General features: G+C 36.0%; 1 protein-coding gene across 2 annotated transcripts in view; it reads left to right on the top strand.

Annotated features, from left to right (window-relative positions):
• Positions 1-119: 119 nt before the first annotated feature.
• Positions 120-18311, top strand: part of if (integrin subunit alpha inflated) — a 142137-nt gene continuing 123945 nt past the window's right edge. For both annotated transcript variants that reach the window (XM_028302901.1, XM_028302894.1), the window contains exon 1: positions 120-437. In XM_028302901.1, coding sequence (XP_028158702.1) covers positions 289-437 — 149 coding nt within the window. In that variant the 5' untranslated portion in view covers positions 120-288. The remainder of the gene's footprint in view (positions 438-18311) is intronic.

The raw sequence follows: 18311 nt of genomic DNA, 5'->3' as shown, positions 1-18311 counted from the left end.
TACTACGAAACGCTACAAAGCGTAGTCCAGAGTTCCCGTGAAAAACGTGCGAAAAGTCACAAGAAGTTTTCCTTCGCTCGTTTTCTGTCGCCGCGACGAGCGCAGCCTTCAGTCTCGCGCCGAAAGCCGCGCGGAGCGCACGTCAGCCGCCCGCCTGTCCCACACGAAAACGAACTCGTACTACGAACGAAATGAGTTTAAATTATGTAATTTCATTATAGTGTACATAATTTTTTTATCATACAAATTATAATTTTCAGTGAAGTGATAATCTAGTGTCGTCTGACAATGGCGCTGTTGTTTTGTGTATTATTGTGCGCGTGCGCCGGTGCCCTAGGTTTCAATGTGGACATACCCTCCAGGGTTGTTTATAAGGGAAACCATCACTCCATGTTTGGATTCACAGTCCAGTCGCACGTCGATGGGGACCGGAAAATGTAAGTTTTTCTTGTACATAGCCTTAGAAGTGAGGGAATTGTAAATAATATTTTTCCGCGTGCGGCAAGATCTCACCGTTTCTTGACGGCGCTACCAAACGATTCAATGTCAAATTACTCATAGGTATTTTATGCACTGACGTAAGATGTGGAATTCAACGGATAGGTAAACAGTTAAAATGTTATCTTGATACCAAGAAAAAACTTATTTTGTAAACTTTATTTATTTTTTTATTTAATCATGAATAAACTATGTTTATTAATTTAAATGATATCTTATAAAAATAAGAATTTAAAGGTAAAGTCAATATTGCGCTTTGTTAACTTACTGAAAACTTTGCCAGTCTAGCTACTATAACACCCCACACCCATATTATCTAGTTTTGTTGTAGATAGAGTCAAAGATATTTACAATCAAGTCTCAGATATATTTTACTGCTTGCCCATGACATCACCGACGATGTAGAGTGCGCGGATACGAGGCTGACTCGAGACTATATTAGCATTTTGACTAATAGATAGCAAATAAATAACTCATGTCAATATCGTTTATTTTGGTAGCTCTACCACAGCATAATAATGTGCTCTACCAAAATTACGCGTGGGGCGATAACGTTAACAGGCGATTACTAAAAAGGGCGGTCTATTAGACTAGCCATTTAAACTTGCAGAATGTTAGACTCCCATTAGTTTTAAACTATACATAAGTACCTACATTTGTTTACTAACTAAGTTTATTCAGGCGATAAATATTTGCGAGCTTGCATATTATAAAAGATCTGGCAATAACTTAGTTGTCTTATCTCTACATACATATTTTGTTAGTGTTTGCTATGTTGATTACTGAATCCTTTTTTTATCACAGTAGATACGAAATTGTCAGAAACCACCAAATTAGACGCTATACACTTGTCAGTGTTGCGCACATACAAACAACAAACAAATGCATCCATTTATACGGGCAAACTAATTATTAGACAACTTGTTTTATCATTAATATGTTGCTTAAGGTCTACTGATTATTAATGACGAAACAATAGTTTACTTTCTCTACTACGATTGCGTTAAAATATTCAAGTGATAATACAATATTGAATGACGTTTGAACTGTTTGATGACCTATTGATGAGGCTGACAATAGTGACTGAGTTTCTTGCGCTGCTTCTTCTCAGCACTGGCCCATTTATTGTCCCGAAGCAGTGGTAGGGTTAATACTGGGACGTGTAAAAGTGCTTTTAAGCCTATTTGCCAAAATGAATGAGTTTTATAAGTTTTTTATTTTGGTTTTGTTTAGTAAAATCAAATGTTGAATTTCTTGAACATTATAGTGTAAAGACGCATGGAAAGCATTGGGGGAGGCCTATGTTCAGCAGTGGACGTCCTATGGCTGAGATGATGATGATGATAGTGTAAAGTGAATAGCGTACTAAAGTTACTTACCAGGCAGGGAAAACTCCTGAGCAATACCTGAAGTTACAAGGATCGTTTAAGTTTACTGACAGATAGGTATCATAAAGAGTTCAGACTCAACTCTTTTAGATGCTGTCATAAATTAATGTAAACGGTGCTAATGAACAAATAATAATTTTAGTAACTTCTCAAATTCTCAATTTGTAAAATCAATTGTTTAGGTACTGCATGTGAATGCCGCCAAAGTAGTTTGTCAAATGTTTATTGTCTTTGTCCCGCCATCCCTGTCACGCTTGACGCCCCATAGACAAAGCGGCAAAAATTACTTTTTAGGAACCGGAAACAGCGTCACATGCGATGCACATGCGCCCGCGCACACCACGCGCCTTTTTACCGTTTTAGGGATCATTACGAAATAAATAACAATACGAATGTAAGAATGTACGCTGAATGAAACACCCTCAAAACTCGATTTAAATACCTGTTTGCTAATAAATTAAAACAATTTTCTAGATAACAAAATTACGTAATAATATGAGTATGTAGGTATTACTGGCTTGAGTGTATTGTAAGTTTCAAAGCATGTCAAAATTGTCAAATGCAAAATATTTAAGTTGGACAGTTGAGAATTTTGCGAGAGGGCTAACATTTATTTAGTTGTTTTTTTAAATTACTCAATTTTACTTTACAACAGTTGAATTACCTACTATAGATTTTATAACGAATGGAAACTGTGATAGACGGAACCACACGACGGATCTTGGTCATAACTCGCACTCGCATTTTGGTTTTTTATTTTCTTCCCTCAATTCAGTCGTGAACGGCTATTTCTGTTGCGTGGGGTGAAACGCCTCTTGATTTATAGTTTTGCTTACAAATAAAGTTTTTTCCTTCGGGGGTCGGTTGCCAACAAGTGGGAACATCCATTTAGGCCGAACTAATGATAGAGACGCGTTGCGGTCGAATTACAATAAGTCACATCTGTGATAAAGCTTTTTTTGGGGCTTTTAACGTAATATTATGTGGTATTAATCAATCTTGTTTAGTTTTTTACTTGGTCAGAATGTTTCGAGAGGGTAGATGTATTATTAACTCTTTTTAGAATGTAACTTATTTGAAAAATTAATTTGACGTTTTCGAACTAAAAAAGATACAGCTAAATAAAACGTCGTGTTTGCTTTGTCAAATTATTTAAATTTATCTCAAGCGCATAAGTACAGTTTATCGTAAAAATTTAAGCGGTATGCATGCGTACGCGCACCCGTGATAACCCCGCTATCTGCGCTGTAGTTCCTAACTATTTCTGTTTAAAAATTATTAAATTACTTCCTCGTTGAAATTGAAAAACGGTAAAGAACTTATCTACCGTAAGGCCAGGATATTCCATTAACAATTCGTCGATATTATTGCGATAACTTCGTTGAAAAGGATATCTTTTACTTTTTTTACCGTCAAAGCTACTAAGGCCCAGTTTTTTTATTCATAGTTAAAATAACTAATTGTAAAATTTTGATACTAATGGTTAAATATTAACAAAATGTAAACTAATAGTTAAAAAATGTACCTACTAAAATTCAAGGTAACCATTGTTCGAAAAACATTTTTTACTGATGAATGATGAAACCACTTGCGCCGCGCTCCGCGACGGAGCGCGGCGCAGTGTGATTAACCGCCTAAGTCATGAATGTGACTCAATTTTGGCAAAATATGAATATGATTAAATAAGGCGAGTATTTCTTTTGTTTTGAACAAAACATCGAAAAAAATTAATAACTTACAAGGTACGGAATTTAAGTTCCACTCGGCTACTTACTCTTGCCTTAGTTTTTATCAGCGACATTACATATTTTTAGAGTTGTGACCTCGATACTTTGGTGTGCATGCATTGCGTTATGCACCAACGATTTGAGTTATGCACTCACTTACATGTCATTTCTGTTGAAATTGCGTAAGAATCTTTAAAGTTTTGTTCGTTACCAAAAGATTTGCGAATATGGTAACATTTACTTGGGTTTATTTTAAACTGATTAAAGTAAATGGTAGTAGTAAAAGGCTTCTAAAATGAAATATCTATATTTAGATTTCTATAACAAAGAGCTCTTATTTTTTTGAAAAATGAGTGGGCTGATCAGGTCAAAATCTTACTCGTAAGATAAAAATAATTAAGATTTAAGCAAGCTTTTTTCAGCTTTAGCAGTAACTTATTCAGAAGCTTAGAAAAACATCTGAATTTTGCTATGCGTTGATGTAGACTAAACAAGTGTGCTTAATATTCATCAAACCAATGTTGTTCTTATGAACTGCACGTTAAATTCGATCGTCTGCACTGAACCTAAACTGAAAGAACGTTGTTTCATTCACATAAGAGTCGTGCGATACGAGAATAAAACCTCTATTGTTTATACCCAAAGTTGATTCCGCGGTGTCGGGTTACGTTAGATTGTTATGTTTTGATCAGTTAAATACACAGTAGTTTAAGGGTAGGTAGATAGATAGTACCGACTGACTGCTGAGTTCACGTTCATTTTTGTTTATGTTGCAGATTTAGGTAGTTATTTATTACTGTTGTTAGTAAAGGTACATGATGAAGGTGCATGCTTTAATTCGACGACAATTTACTGGGTATGGAATTACACAGATGATTTTGATTTATGTTATATCATTTATAACTACATACTACCTACTACAACGGCAGGTTGCGGTTGCAGCTTTTAATTTCTTCGGGGGCAAATTAGTTTAACGAGCACGACCATTCACATACTGTCAAAAATAGTTTTGGTGGAGACGTTTCCTAACATTGTATAATTTCTGGCCCTCTGTCATTGCAGCCACTTTCACTTTGTCACTTTAAAACAATACTCAAGTAAAGTGACGAAGTGGAACAAACATTTGAATAGCAAAGAAAGTGTTCACAAATGTGCCCGTGACTAGCGACTAGTCGCTCGGCAAATATATTTCGGATCCACGCGTGCGCCGGCGCAGTCTCCGTGACCCCGATCCAGCATGGCGACGAGGCTAGGGTTGCCAGATTTGTAAAAAAAAAGATTTAAAAAAGTAATTTGACACTTGATATTTTATGAGATAACATGTTGATTTTCTATTAAGTACTTACGAGAATCTTGATCGAAATTAAATGTTAAAAACGACATAAGTTGTTCTTTTATTTTTGGTAATTTAGGTAATAAGATACTTAAATTGGCTTTTAAAATATTTTGCTACATTTATCTTAAAACTGGTATGCCGCCGAGCTGCGCTGGTAAGTTAAGCTCAGAAATACCTTGTCTCAGTGAATAAATCATCTTTGAATAAAAAAAGTCTGGCAACCCTACAGAATGGAGATGGCCTCAGACGCGAGTTTACATTCGCGGTAAACAACTCATTGCGGCTGTTGAAATTTCGATAAGTGTAAATAATCCAGCCCAGCCAATCCATTGTTGTCCACTGCTTCAAGTTATATTTGGATTGCATGTAAATCACAATATAAAATTTATAATAATGCATATTTAATTATATTAATCACGCCTAAGATGCAATATAATGTTTAACAAAATAAGACGAGAATCATCCCTTATGGATGGAAGAAGGGCTCACCATTAAAATTTGTGAAGTGTTAAATGGTATTTTCTGTTTTTGTTAAGGGTTAATGTTTTTTAACTACGACTACTAAAACTACAGACAATTATTTATTTTTATACCCATGGGCACTAAAATGCTCACTTGTATTGTCAATTTAGCTCATGTAGCAGCTAAAAATAATCCTTTCTTCCCATTGATAACGGAAAAAACAGCTTTGTCAATTTACAGATATGTAGTTGGTTACTTGGATAATAACATTAATCTTATTTTTCCTTTGAATTCTAATACCTACTTAGGTGTCCTGTCAATATTATTGTTATCAGTTAGGTACTCGTTCTTATCAATACTTGTTATTATTCGTAAGTGTTGAAGTGTGTTGACGGGAAAAGTGTAGGTATAATTACTTACAATAGAAGGCATTACGCGTAGGTGTTCTTGTGAAATCAGAATGAGTGTGGCAATGACACAGATGGCGCTTGCGCAGAATACTATGGAATTGGTGACGTCACACAAATGAGACTTGTTGATCTTGAATCGTTTATGTAGGTAGAGACAGACAAATTCGAATTTGTAGCATTTTTTTGGGTAGGGAAAGCAGACTTCTCTCAAATTATTCAATATCTCAAAGAGTGACAAATATTCATCCATTTAAAAACTTACGCGATTATACAGAAGGATTTAGGAAATATGAAAGTAACAAAGATAGAAGAAATACCTATAATAAACAGCAACTCGTCTAAAGCTGGGGCGGTAACTAGTATTCAATAATAGTGCTTTCCATTAATTCCATTTATAATAATAGGTTAAGATCAATCTATCATTCTATTTATTACTTCTAGGCACTTCTCTAGAATTCCAAAGCTGGGGCTATTATCCGCATCATCAAAGAGATAGTGGCATTTATTGTTCAAAGTCACTTGATATTTCATGACAGAGGACGCCATTATATCTATTTACAGCTCTAACCGGACATTTACCCTGTATTTATTGCCTCCGATTATATCTCCACATTTACTAATATTGATAAAACGACAATAACCATACGGAAACAATAAACTGAGAGGCAGACGATAAATCATGTGATATATTCGCAAGTTTACGTCTTCCTTTAAATTATTTACGTGAATAAACAAGGTTATTAATCATCCAGTGTCAATGTCAGACTCATAAGTAAGTACAGTCCCTTAAAGGATGTCCAGTCTTGTTTTTGAAGGTACTTTACTGATCCTCGGCACGCCTTGACCTAAAATGCGCGTGCGCCGATATAGGCCCGGTAAAATGTCACGCGCGGCTTATGGTGATATCATAAGATGACGTTATTGTTCCTTGGAGGTCAGTTATTTTTGCATTTATGTTCAAGTATAAGAATCCTTACATTTTCGATAAAAGAGTGATAAGAAAGAAAAAAGTCCGCTTTACTCGGGCAAATCCACGAGTAATCGCTAGTTAGTCAAAAACAAAAATGCGTTCACTCATGTCTCAATTTGGTTAATTTAAAAATTGCCAGTCATTAGCATTCCCTTACATAAACACAATTTTTCGAATGTCTGAGCGCGAGCAATTACGACGTTATATCAAAGAACGAATTAATCCTTTCCAATTTTCTTTTATGATAAATTACACGTGTATGTAAATGTAACGCAGGTGTTACAGTAAAGTCAGTTCACTTTGTTTTTTATGATTGAACTACACTCTTTAAAACTTAGTAGTACCTACGTTTTAAAATGTTAAAAAAACTTTAATTGAAAATTTTACAGTCACGTAAATAATAGAGTACTTATTGTGATCAATGATANAGCTCCGCCGCGTAAAAAACGTGTTTGGGATATTCACCCTAATGATTATTCAAATATGTATTATTGAACTTAGAAATCGGCTCAATTTATTTTAACAATTTATTTAATTATGTCGTTGTGGTACTGACTCTACCTCAGTTACAACATAAATCAAAGGCAGTGCCTACGACAGCGGGTAGTAGGTACATAATGAAATTGTAATTGATTACGAGCNAACGAGCGATCGGCATAAATGCCAGTAGTAGGGCCACCTCTCTCTTAGCACTTATTTATGCCAAAGCTGATTAATGTCGCAATAGCGCTCTAAATTATCAGCACTTTCACTGTGACCTTTGCGATGACCTTTCCTGCAGTCGCTATTAAATCGGCAACATCGGATCGTATTTCAAGCAATTATCGATTCGACTTGGCAATCAGTTTGTCACCTACAGGAGTAAGTGGGCGTTTAACTTTTTCAATTGCGGTAATTTTGTCTGCGAGCTCGAGCGGCAAGTTTGTTAACTTGGGGTTATTTTCACGGTTGATCAACATTTAAAGATTTTGTGTACCTATTGAAGAAATGTGCACTATTTAAATAAATTTATTTTATAAAAATGTGTATTTAAGTGTAGATTTTACGTAATTTGTTTTGTTATATATATTTATTTTACTGGTTTTATAGAAAAAAGAAAGAAAAGAAGAAGAGAAGACTCCACAAAAATTTTTTTCAAGAGCTATGCGTGGGTCACTTGTTCAGTGATTATTACCTCCCAACGATATCAACAAAACATCAGACGAACTCGTCTGCTAACTAATCAGTAGTTACTGATGCATTGCTTGCTGTTGTTATAAATATGAACTTTACCTACGTTTAATTTACGTATACATCGTTAAAATCCTAAAAAGAGCCGTAGAAACATCACACAAACATTCGGCTGCTCACCTTGACTGCGCGGTCGTGACATGACATTCGCTTCCTCCGTAATCGCTATGTCAATTAATAACAAGTTAGCTCATTTAGCTACCGGCTGCACATGACATAGAGCGAGTCATCGTTTGTCAAACACATAACAATATTAATAGCGTTGCCGCGTTGGGGGAAAAGCGCTTTTAAAGCCAATTGCAAAAAAAGAGAAAAAAATATGTTTCGTGTAAAGTATGCAACGAAAAAGAAGTCGACACCTACTCTGGAGAGAATAGACGACGGTACGAAAGAAAATTTTATCATATCTTGGAGCAAAGTTCATAAGCTCTACAAAATATCCAGTGGAAGCTTCAGAAATTTTTATTATTTTATTATGTAGAGCAGTGGAAAAAGCTCTTGATTTTTTCAGGACTTAAAGTACCATTTATTTTAAGACAAAGATATGAAACCATGCAAATGCGCTACATACAATGCACAAAGAACAGCATTGGCAACACATGCCTGCTTTTTGTCTCACTTGCAACCCGAGACAATGGTCAGTTGTCCGAATTTGGGCCCGCAGCGATTTGCGCTGAGACAGTCAGCAACGGTGGCAGATGTTGATAGATATTTTAAAAAATCAAAGAAACTCACTGAGAAAGAGATTCTTGTAGAGTATAGAGTTTTATACGGTTCTTACTGTAAACTTAGCTTCGTTCGTTCGTTCGTTTCAGCCAAATGACGTCCACTGCTGGACAAAGGCCTCCTCCAAGGTTTTCCACAATGCACGGTCCTGCGCTGCCCGCATCCAGGCTCTCCCCGCGACCTTCACCAGATATCGTCGGTCCACCTAGTAAATCGTCGTAAAGTATTCTGTAAACTTAGCTTACTTTAAATTAAATCACCTGATTGCAAAATAGGAGCCTGAATAGTGTTCAGAAAACAATCTCAGTGAAAGAAAACATTACTTTTCTTTAAGTGCCAGAACTTCAGAAGCCATTGTTAGTCTTCTGAAAGCTCCAAGAGCTTAGCAGTCTGTTAAAAAATGACTAAGCGGACTCGAAGTAGGTTATGGAAGGAATGTTGTATCTCAAATCAATCAAATATTGATATCTCTCTTAACCGTGTTTATTCTGCAAAACAAATGACGATTCTTCAAAGCTATAGGACATGTGCTCTGGTTTTCACATCATGATTGTCCATTTTTTTTCTTTTGCGAACCTAATTACTTTCTGTGCTGGCTGTACCATGTGCAATGACAGCAGGACACAGGATGCGGCCGCCAGATGGCACAGGCGCCGCAGGTTCGTATGCGCGCGCGTCACCGCGCCGGATGCGCCAGCCGTGGACGCCGCATAAAACAATCATTTGAATTAATATGCGATTAACGGCTTCGATGACTTCTAATTACATTAAATAATAAAGAAGAGAAGAGAACAGGTAGCATAATGGACATAAACCATGATAGCAATATAGGCTGGCTCTAGTATTATTCAGTTGGATTTAATTAAATATTAAAGTATAACTGGGGAGCTAACCCGGACTTCTAAACTATTTAATAATTAAGTAGGTAATACCAGTAGATAATACATGAAAGTGCCGCGGGTAATAAGGTTATCGTTAAGTTATGTAGAGCTAATATTGATATTGAATAGGAAATATGTACGAGTATGTGTGTATTTTTTTTAACTGATAGATAGTTTAATAACTTTTTCTTACACTGTTAACTTTGAAGTTCGATATACAATCCTTTACAAACGGTTCAATACGATCGTGATGATTGGTAAAATGGCTTAAATCGAATTTAGTTACGTAAAGGATCCCCAGTGCAACACAATAAGACAGAGATGTCTAAAGTGAGAACTTTGACAATTTAAAACTGAGGCATTTTGAAATCCACGCTCGTTTGCCTCCTGTCACATAAAAAAAAATCAGACGAAAAAGGGGGTTTCATGTATGTATGTATTATGTCTCCAATAGACACTATTAATAGATAATGATTTAATCTTATGTTTGTGTCTAATTAGAACAGAGTTCAAGATCTGCCGACCTCTTTTCAATTAAGTAAGAGATAAGCTTATTATTTAATACCGAATGCTACAATCGTGCGTGTTAGTATACCATTCATTTTCGGTGAAATCAAAGCATTTATATGTGATGCAGAACGTTACGTAGGTCAGGTACATTCAGGNGTAAAGTAGTCGGTAAACTTAGCTTACTCCTGGTTGCAAAATAGGAGCTTGAATAGTGTTCAGAAAACAATCGCAGTGAAAGAAAACATTACTTTTCTTTAAGTTTCAGAACTTCAGAAGCCATTGTTAGTCTTGTGAAGGTTCCAAGAGCGGTAGCGGTAGCGGTCTTTTAGAAAATGGCTTAGCGGACTCGAAGTAAGTTATGGAAGGAATTTTGTATCGAAAATCAATCAAATAATGATATTATCTCTCTTCTTAGGGCTGATTTTTCAATCATCAAATAACTTTTAACTGACATATTTCCCATACTGAAACTGTCAATATGCCAAACTTATTCTTCAGTTAAAAGTTATCCAACGATTGAAAAATCAGCCCTTAGCCGTGTTTATTCTGCAAAACAAATGACGATTCTTCACAACTTGAGGACAAGTGTGGCTTTCACATCATGATTGTCATTTTTTTTTTTCTTTTGCCAACCTAATTGCTTTCTGTGCTGGCTGTACCATGTGCAATGACAGCAGGACACAGGATGCGGCCGCCAGATGGCGCAGGCGCCGCAGGTTCGTATGCGCGCGCGTCACCGCGCCGGATGCGCCACCCGCGGACGCCGCATAAAACAATCATTTGAATTAATATGCGATTAACGGCTTCGATGACTTCTAATTACATTAAATAATAAAGAAGAGAAGATAATAGGTTACTTCTGGTTATGTTATAATCCATGATAGCAATAGTGCTGGCTTTAGTATTGTTAAGTTGGATGTAATTAAATATTAAAGTATAACTAGAGGCTTACCCGGACTTCTAATCTATTTAATAAATTAAGTAGGTAATACTAGTAGATAATACATAAAAGTGCCGCGGGTAATAAGGTTATCGTTAAGTTATGTAGAGCTAATATTGATATTGAATAGGAAATATACATGTCTGTATTTTTTTACTGATAGTTTAACAACTTTTTCTTACAGTGTTAACTATGAAGTTCGATAAAATCCTTTACAAACGGTTCAATACGATCGTGATGATTGGTAAAATGGCGTAAATGGAATTTATTATCGCAAAGGATCCCCAGTGCAACACAATACGACACCTCACTCTGATAATTTAAAATTTTGAGAGCTATTTTGAAATCCATGCAGACGAAAACAGGGCTTCCATGTAGGTATGTATGTATTATGTCTCTACTAGACACTATTAATAGATAATGATTTAATCTTATGTTTGTGTCTAATTAGAACAGAGTTCAAGATCTACCGACCTCTTTTCAATTAAGTAAGAGATAAGCTTATTATTTAATACCGAATGCTACAATCGTGCGTGTTAGTATACCATTCATTTTCGGTGAAATCAACGCATTTATATGTGATGCAGAACGTTACGTAGGTCAGGTACACTCAGNCATTCAGGTGGGTGACTCCCCTCGAGGGGCATTGTACGTGTCAATTTGCATCATTATTTGATTCAGACACGCCATGGACTTTCCTGTGACGAATTTGACTCATAACTACACTTGTCGCATATAAAAGCTACCTACTGTGTTAATCAATATCGCCCTTCTAAAAAAGCTTTTCTTTCTCACGTTCAGACTGCAATTAATCCTTTAAGTACAGAACTTTTTCCGCCTAAGTAAAAAAGAAGCTTTAAGACATAAGAAATAATGAGAGTTGTATATATAGCAATAAATTAGGATTTGTAAGTGATTATTAACTCCCCAAAGTAAAGTTTTGCGAGAATGAGTAACTCATACAGGACACCTGCCTTTTGTTTCGCAGGTGTTAAATGTATCAAAACAAAACATGAATAAAGAACTTGGTTACGTGCTTAGTTAATACACAGGAAGGATGATAACTTATTATTTATTAAATAACAAAGTGATAGTCATAGCACATATGTATCACACAAGTATTCATTCATACTTAAAAGTTAGTTAGTAGGTAGGACTTCGAATATCCATAAAATTGTATTGTATAACAAAGAGACTTTCTGGTGAGTTCAAGATTCTCTTAAAATCTTCATTGCTATGAATCATGAGGTGACTATATTTTAAAATAAACCGTGACCACGAAATCATCGGATAAGTCTAAGAAATGACCAACACTGACGAATTGATTTACGCAACGGCAAAAGTGAGGTCATTTCTGTTTTGGAGAAACGTCAAATAGCACCAATGACCACATTTACTGAGACGTTGATTCATCAACCTTTCAAATCCGGCATGATATTCGTTTTATAGATTTCTATATGCTTGAATTTCACTCGTTTGTGGAACTTGAAGAAGAAGAAAAAAAGAAAATAAGAGCGAAGGAACTTAAACTATATGCAGTTTTGTTTTTGTTTCATTTATTTATTATTATTTGTCGTCCTTAATATCCTCCTTACTACAATATGATGTGAACGCTACTCTCGGGCATCGGCTCTATCTCTCTTTTGTACTCAGCGCGACCAAAAGTCAAAAGTATGAAAATTTAGAGCTTTAAGATTTGTTTTTGTAATTTTGACATTTGGAAACAAATCATTGTGCAAGTGCCATTCACCCGGTAATAGGAAGTGTCCAGCAGTTTAGCTTTAATTTAAACATCTGTGACAATTAAACACTCGGCACCTCGGACTGGTCTAGTCTGTGGTAACCGCGCGCCAACCCAAGTAAACCGTAGCAGTGGAACGAGGCCGCGCCATATGGGTGCGCGGGCGCAGTGGATGTGCGTGGGCAGCCATTGATCGCGCGTGACGTCAGCCCATTCACTACCAACGCGGTGGCGACACGCGAGCCTAGACATGGCGAAAGAAAGATTCTTAAGAAAATGTTCTTGAGGAAATTACCTAAGGGCGTTTTCTTATCGACAACGGGGAAATTCCTGGCCTGTATCTCACCTGATAAAAAGTGATAGATGTTTCACCACTTGCTGATGAGGAACTTGTTTATCTCATAAAATACAACTTTATACAAGCGTTGTTTATCTCCGACTACCCGAAACATTTTCAGGAACCGGCAAAACATGCCCTCGTTATCGTATTTTTACTTAAAACATTGTTCAAGAAAGTACTTAAAGTTATTTTTATTCCATTTCTTATAGGATTTTTATACCTATTGACATTATTCGAAAACTATTGTAAGTATATGCCATAAAAATATTCCAGGAAAAAGTTTTTTAGGCTAAGAGATAGAGATCTGAGAAAGTTTCTTCACAACTTTTTTATGTTTTACAGAGTATTGTCTATTATCTTCAAGATCTGTGGCACGCCAGTCTTATTTGGCGAGATATGTGATCGGCCTAACAACAGTCGCAGAAGGCCGCCCAGAAACCAGACTCGGTTCGTGAGGCGAATCGGAATTATGTCAAGTGGAAATACATTCGGATTAAAGGTTTTCCCTTTTTGGGGCAGGCTGTTAAAATATTAAGGTTTTACAAACTAAAATTAAAGATACCTTACTTGGTAAATTATTGGACAGCTCTACTTTTTATTGGAACAATAGACTAAAATATCCTAATAAAATGTCCTACAGAGACGTCAAAGGTACAGTATTGTCCCATAATCTAAGTTATATGGAACTCTACATCATCGTCATCAAATAAATATAAAAACTTTAACTCATAGGTATGTGTCAATCTATATATATATATATAAAAGAAAGTCGTGTTAGTTACTCCACTTATAACTCAAGAACGGCTGAACCGATTTAGCTGAAAATTGTCAGGGAGGTAGTTTAGAGCCAGGAGAAGGACATAGGATACTTTTTATCCCGTTCGAAATAAAAAAGAAGTCTGCTTATTTATTGCCATTAAGGCGAAACAAAGTTCGCCGGGTCAGCTAGTGTTATGATAAAATAGAGAGCTATTTTCTACGAATATAAGAATCAGTTTCTGATTTAATCGAAAGCATTGAAGGAGGAAAACCAATAAAAATAAATGTAATGACACACAGTCATTTATCATCAGGTGTGATTAAGTCGTGCCGTAATCTCTCCGTCACGTGGGACTGACTAATGCACCTTGCACATCGTGCCTAGATCATTTATTTATTACCCATGTTTTAGTTTGAAACGTGACTGAATCAAATGCAAGTGCAAATGTGAATCTTCACCAAGATGTATAACATCTCGGTTATGTAGGTAATTATCTTTTCCAAGTATAAGTTCATCATTCTTGATTAAAACAGTGTCCATCTTGATGAGATTTCTTTGTGAATGTTTTGTTGTCTTGACTTTCAGAAGACTGTTTGTCTTTTTGTCCCTCAACAGGGACATCATCTATCCACCATCTTGATTAATTTTCTTTGTGAATATTTTGTTGTACGTAGGTACTGACCAGTGGCGTAACTATACCGTTCGGGGCCCGTGGCAAATTCATCGAATGGGCCCTCCCACTTTCCCAATATACAGTGTGTCCGGGCTTGTAGTGATCAAACTTTTAAGTTTTTAATTTTTAGTTTACACCTCTTCTTTAAAAAACAAGTGAAAGCGTGGGTAGCTTAACGTTAATAGGCAAATATTTTATATCATGCGATAGCCAATAAAATTATCTATTAGTAGAAGAAGAAAGCAAATACAAGTTTCATACATTTTATGGGAGCAAGAATGGATTAAATTAGAAAAATACATTACTTTTTTCACTTCTTTTTCAGTTATTTTCCAACACAAGAAAAACCAGGTCGTTAAGGTATGTTTTATTNTAAATGGGATGGTAAAGTCAGAAAATTGATATCTTCATTTTAATTATTTTAATTTACATACAAATCGGATTTTATAAAATTTATTTTGTATGAAAATAAAAAAAAATAAAATGATGATATCAAATTTCTGGCTTCACCATACCATTTATATGCCCATGTTAACATGGTCTAGTGTCGGCTCATATACCCATTTACCTAACACTCTGTATAGGTAATTATCTTTTCCAAGAATAAGTTCATCATTCTTGATTAAAACCGTGTCCATCTTGATGAGATTTCTTTGTGAATGTTTTGTTGTCTTGACTTTCAGAAGACTGTTTGTCTTTTTGTCCCTCAACAGGGACATCATCTATCCACCATCTTGATTAATTTTCTTTGTGAATATTTTGTTGTACGTAGGTACTGACCTACTGAAGATTGACTTTGTCTTTTTGTCCTTCGTCTGGGTCATCATCTATCCGTATTTTGACAAGTACCTAACGTCTCACCGATGAGGCCATTTTTCCCAGAAGCGTTACGTGTTACTGACTCGCTAAGCCCACGCCAACACCTCAGCCACCATATGGTGCGGTGACTAAACCAAAACACGCACATACTATAACATTACTATATTTGGCGGCCTTGGCAGTGCGACGATTCGTGATTAAAGAGTTCAAATCGCCAAAACAGATTGGATTTGAAAACGGGGTCGTTATAACTTGTGTTTTTATCATGTTTCATGAGTCAACGAGTAGGAGTTGAGATTTTGCTGGTTTTTCTTTGTGTATTGGAATATGAAGGAAGTAGAATCCGATTAGGTCTAAGGATTAATAATAATAATAAATAATTTATTTCTGACTTTCATCTATAGTTTGTTAGTAGGGATTAGTAACAATTTTTCCTTATATTATGTTAGTTGAGTTAGTGCACATTACTTTTAGTTTTCATTTTATTTGGCCTACAGATAGTTGTATCCAATGTGTTTGGATAGGACAGTTAAGATATTTTTTTTTAGATTAGGTAGTTAAGATAATTTTTTCGTTATCTCCGGAGTAAAAGACGTGGATGATTGTAGCATTACTATGCAAATACTTTGCTTTATCTGATAACGTGGCACGTGGGTCAAGATGTTATCTAAATTGAATTCTAGTTCATCTCTGTCACAACAGTAATTATTTTGTCCTAGTTATGCGTAAGATCACATAGCTAGTTAATTTTCTTGTCTAATGTTACGATCACCTCAACTTTGGTCATTGATGGATTTCCATTAGATGATCGCATGATCTTGGCGAGGTTTGAGCACATAAGAATGATTTTCAAACTCAGTAGAGTCATTATGGCCAACTGCTCAGATTGAAAAATTGCATGTGCTCGTCTTAATATCGATGGGTGCCTGGAACAAAGCCGCAATAGCCATAGAAGCAGTTTTCCGATTAAGTGATTTTAGTAAACACCTTTTGAATTTTTTCCAGAATTTTATCTTTGAAACTGCCTGATTTACCAAAAGCACTAGGATATTGAATCGTTATTCCCATTCATCATTTAAAATTTGTTGACCGGAATAATCGTGCCATATACAATGTTAAAACTTTTATTGAAATCTTCTACAAGCAAACGGCTATTACTGTATCCTTCAGATCAGCGCACGAGGCTGCAATACACTATTGCTGTTTGATTAATTGCACACTTTTTACCGGAATAAAACCACAATGGACTCTTACGGATCCGACTTTCAATGTATGAAGCGGCAATATGTATTTCTATCTTTTTTAAAGTATATTCTAAGCACTATAACCTTATGCACATTAAATGTTACTCCAGAAAAAATAACGCATCGTTTGATATACAAACTGTTTTGATACGCCTCGTAGTTTAGAATTATTCAAAATCGACACTAAATCTCTTCTCCTGTAAAATTGTGTTTTGTCGATTGTGGCTTTATTCCCGGCACCCATCGATATCATCTCTTGTAATCAGAGGAATGTACATTTCTGACCATCTCTATAAAAAGAGACGCATGTAACTTTTCCCATCTTTGGTAAAAAGAAGAGGCACCTATTTTTTACCATCACTGATAAAAAAGGACGTCTAATTTTTCGCACGCTACCGTCCAGTCTCGGTGGTCTGCGCGGGCGCAACTCGACACGCGCAACGTGACACCTAGCGTGATTTATGCGCACTAGCGCCGTCGAGGGACAGCTCCTGGAATACGGATATTGATCCTGACATTATTGCCTTACACGAGATAGCAGATATTGAGAGTGAGGCAGGTCAGTTGATGTTAGTACGAATTCTTTTAAAAGGCAGGCGGTGTTCCAAGCCAACAGATAAGAACTAGGTCAATTAGGTTATCATTTCAAGCAGAAAATAAACCATTTACCTAGTTAGGTTATAAGTCTTGTATATGCTGAATTTAAATTATGGATGCTATAAACATATTGAGTGAGCAATGAGCATGTAGCACTTAGTAGCACAACACTCTTGAGGTTTAAGTGGTTATAGATCTGTTTCAGTTAGGTAGCTTTATGAAATTTTCACAAAAACAACATTCATTAAACACTTCTTCAGGTAAGCTTCATCAACCAAAGCTTACATTTTAGTAAAACTCGTATTCAAGCTCATCGAAAACCAAGTAACAACACAAATCATTATCTTCAAAATTATCACTACTCCGTACGTAGTGTTTTCTGGCCATCGTCTCACAACGCGATAACACTCACCTTAGTGATAGGTACGTTTATTTCAGTAGATTACGCTGCACTCGGTAATCGCCGCGGTGCGGTGGCCTCGCACAGCAATTGATTGTGCGTGTGGGACGCACCAGATGTTAACTAGTGTTCAATGTTCAATGAGAAGGACGCTTCAAACACTATTTGGTACATATTTCAGTGGAATAAACATTAATTTTTGATTTTACAGTTGGCAGGCAGAAAATTTTCATGATATCTAATCATGAAAATTTTCTGCCTGCCAACTGTAGTTGAAATTAGTTAATGAATAAGCTAGAACTTTTGACAGATTAAAATTACAATAGGTTAAACAGTTTATAGTCTAGGCGTGATTTATTCATAGATTCTTTTTATCATGTTAGTCTAAACAACCTCGTAATTAATTAAAAGAGAGCCGCCTTAACCTGATACCTACTTCTCGATCAGGAATCGATCTTACGACCTCCAGGTCGAAAGAACTTGACTCTTTATTGATAAGAAGGTGTTGTTTTCTTATGCTTGAACACGATGAACGGTGTTGCTCCAGAGCTTACGAATCCGAGTGAAAGTGATATGGGTTTCTTCCATAAATATTGACCTACATGAAAAATTGGTTCCCACGAACGATGCACATAGACAGAGGAAAGCAAAGAGTTGTG

Source organism: Ostrinia furnacalis, unplaced genomic scaffold, assembly GCF_004193835.3.
Source record: "Ostrinia furnacalis isolate ACB-3 unplaced genomic scaffold, ASM419383v2 OfSCF0092, whole genome shotgun sequence".
NCBI lineage: Eukaryota > Metazoa > Arthropoda > Insecta > Lepidoptera > Crambidae > Ostrinia > Ostrinia furnacalis.
The sequence above is the reverse complement of the archived record's forward strand: the minus strand, read 5'-3'. Positions and strand labels throughout refer to the sequence as shown.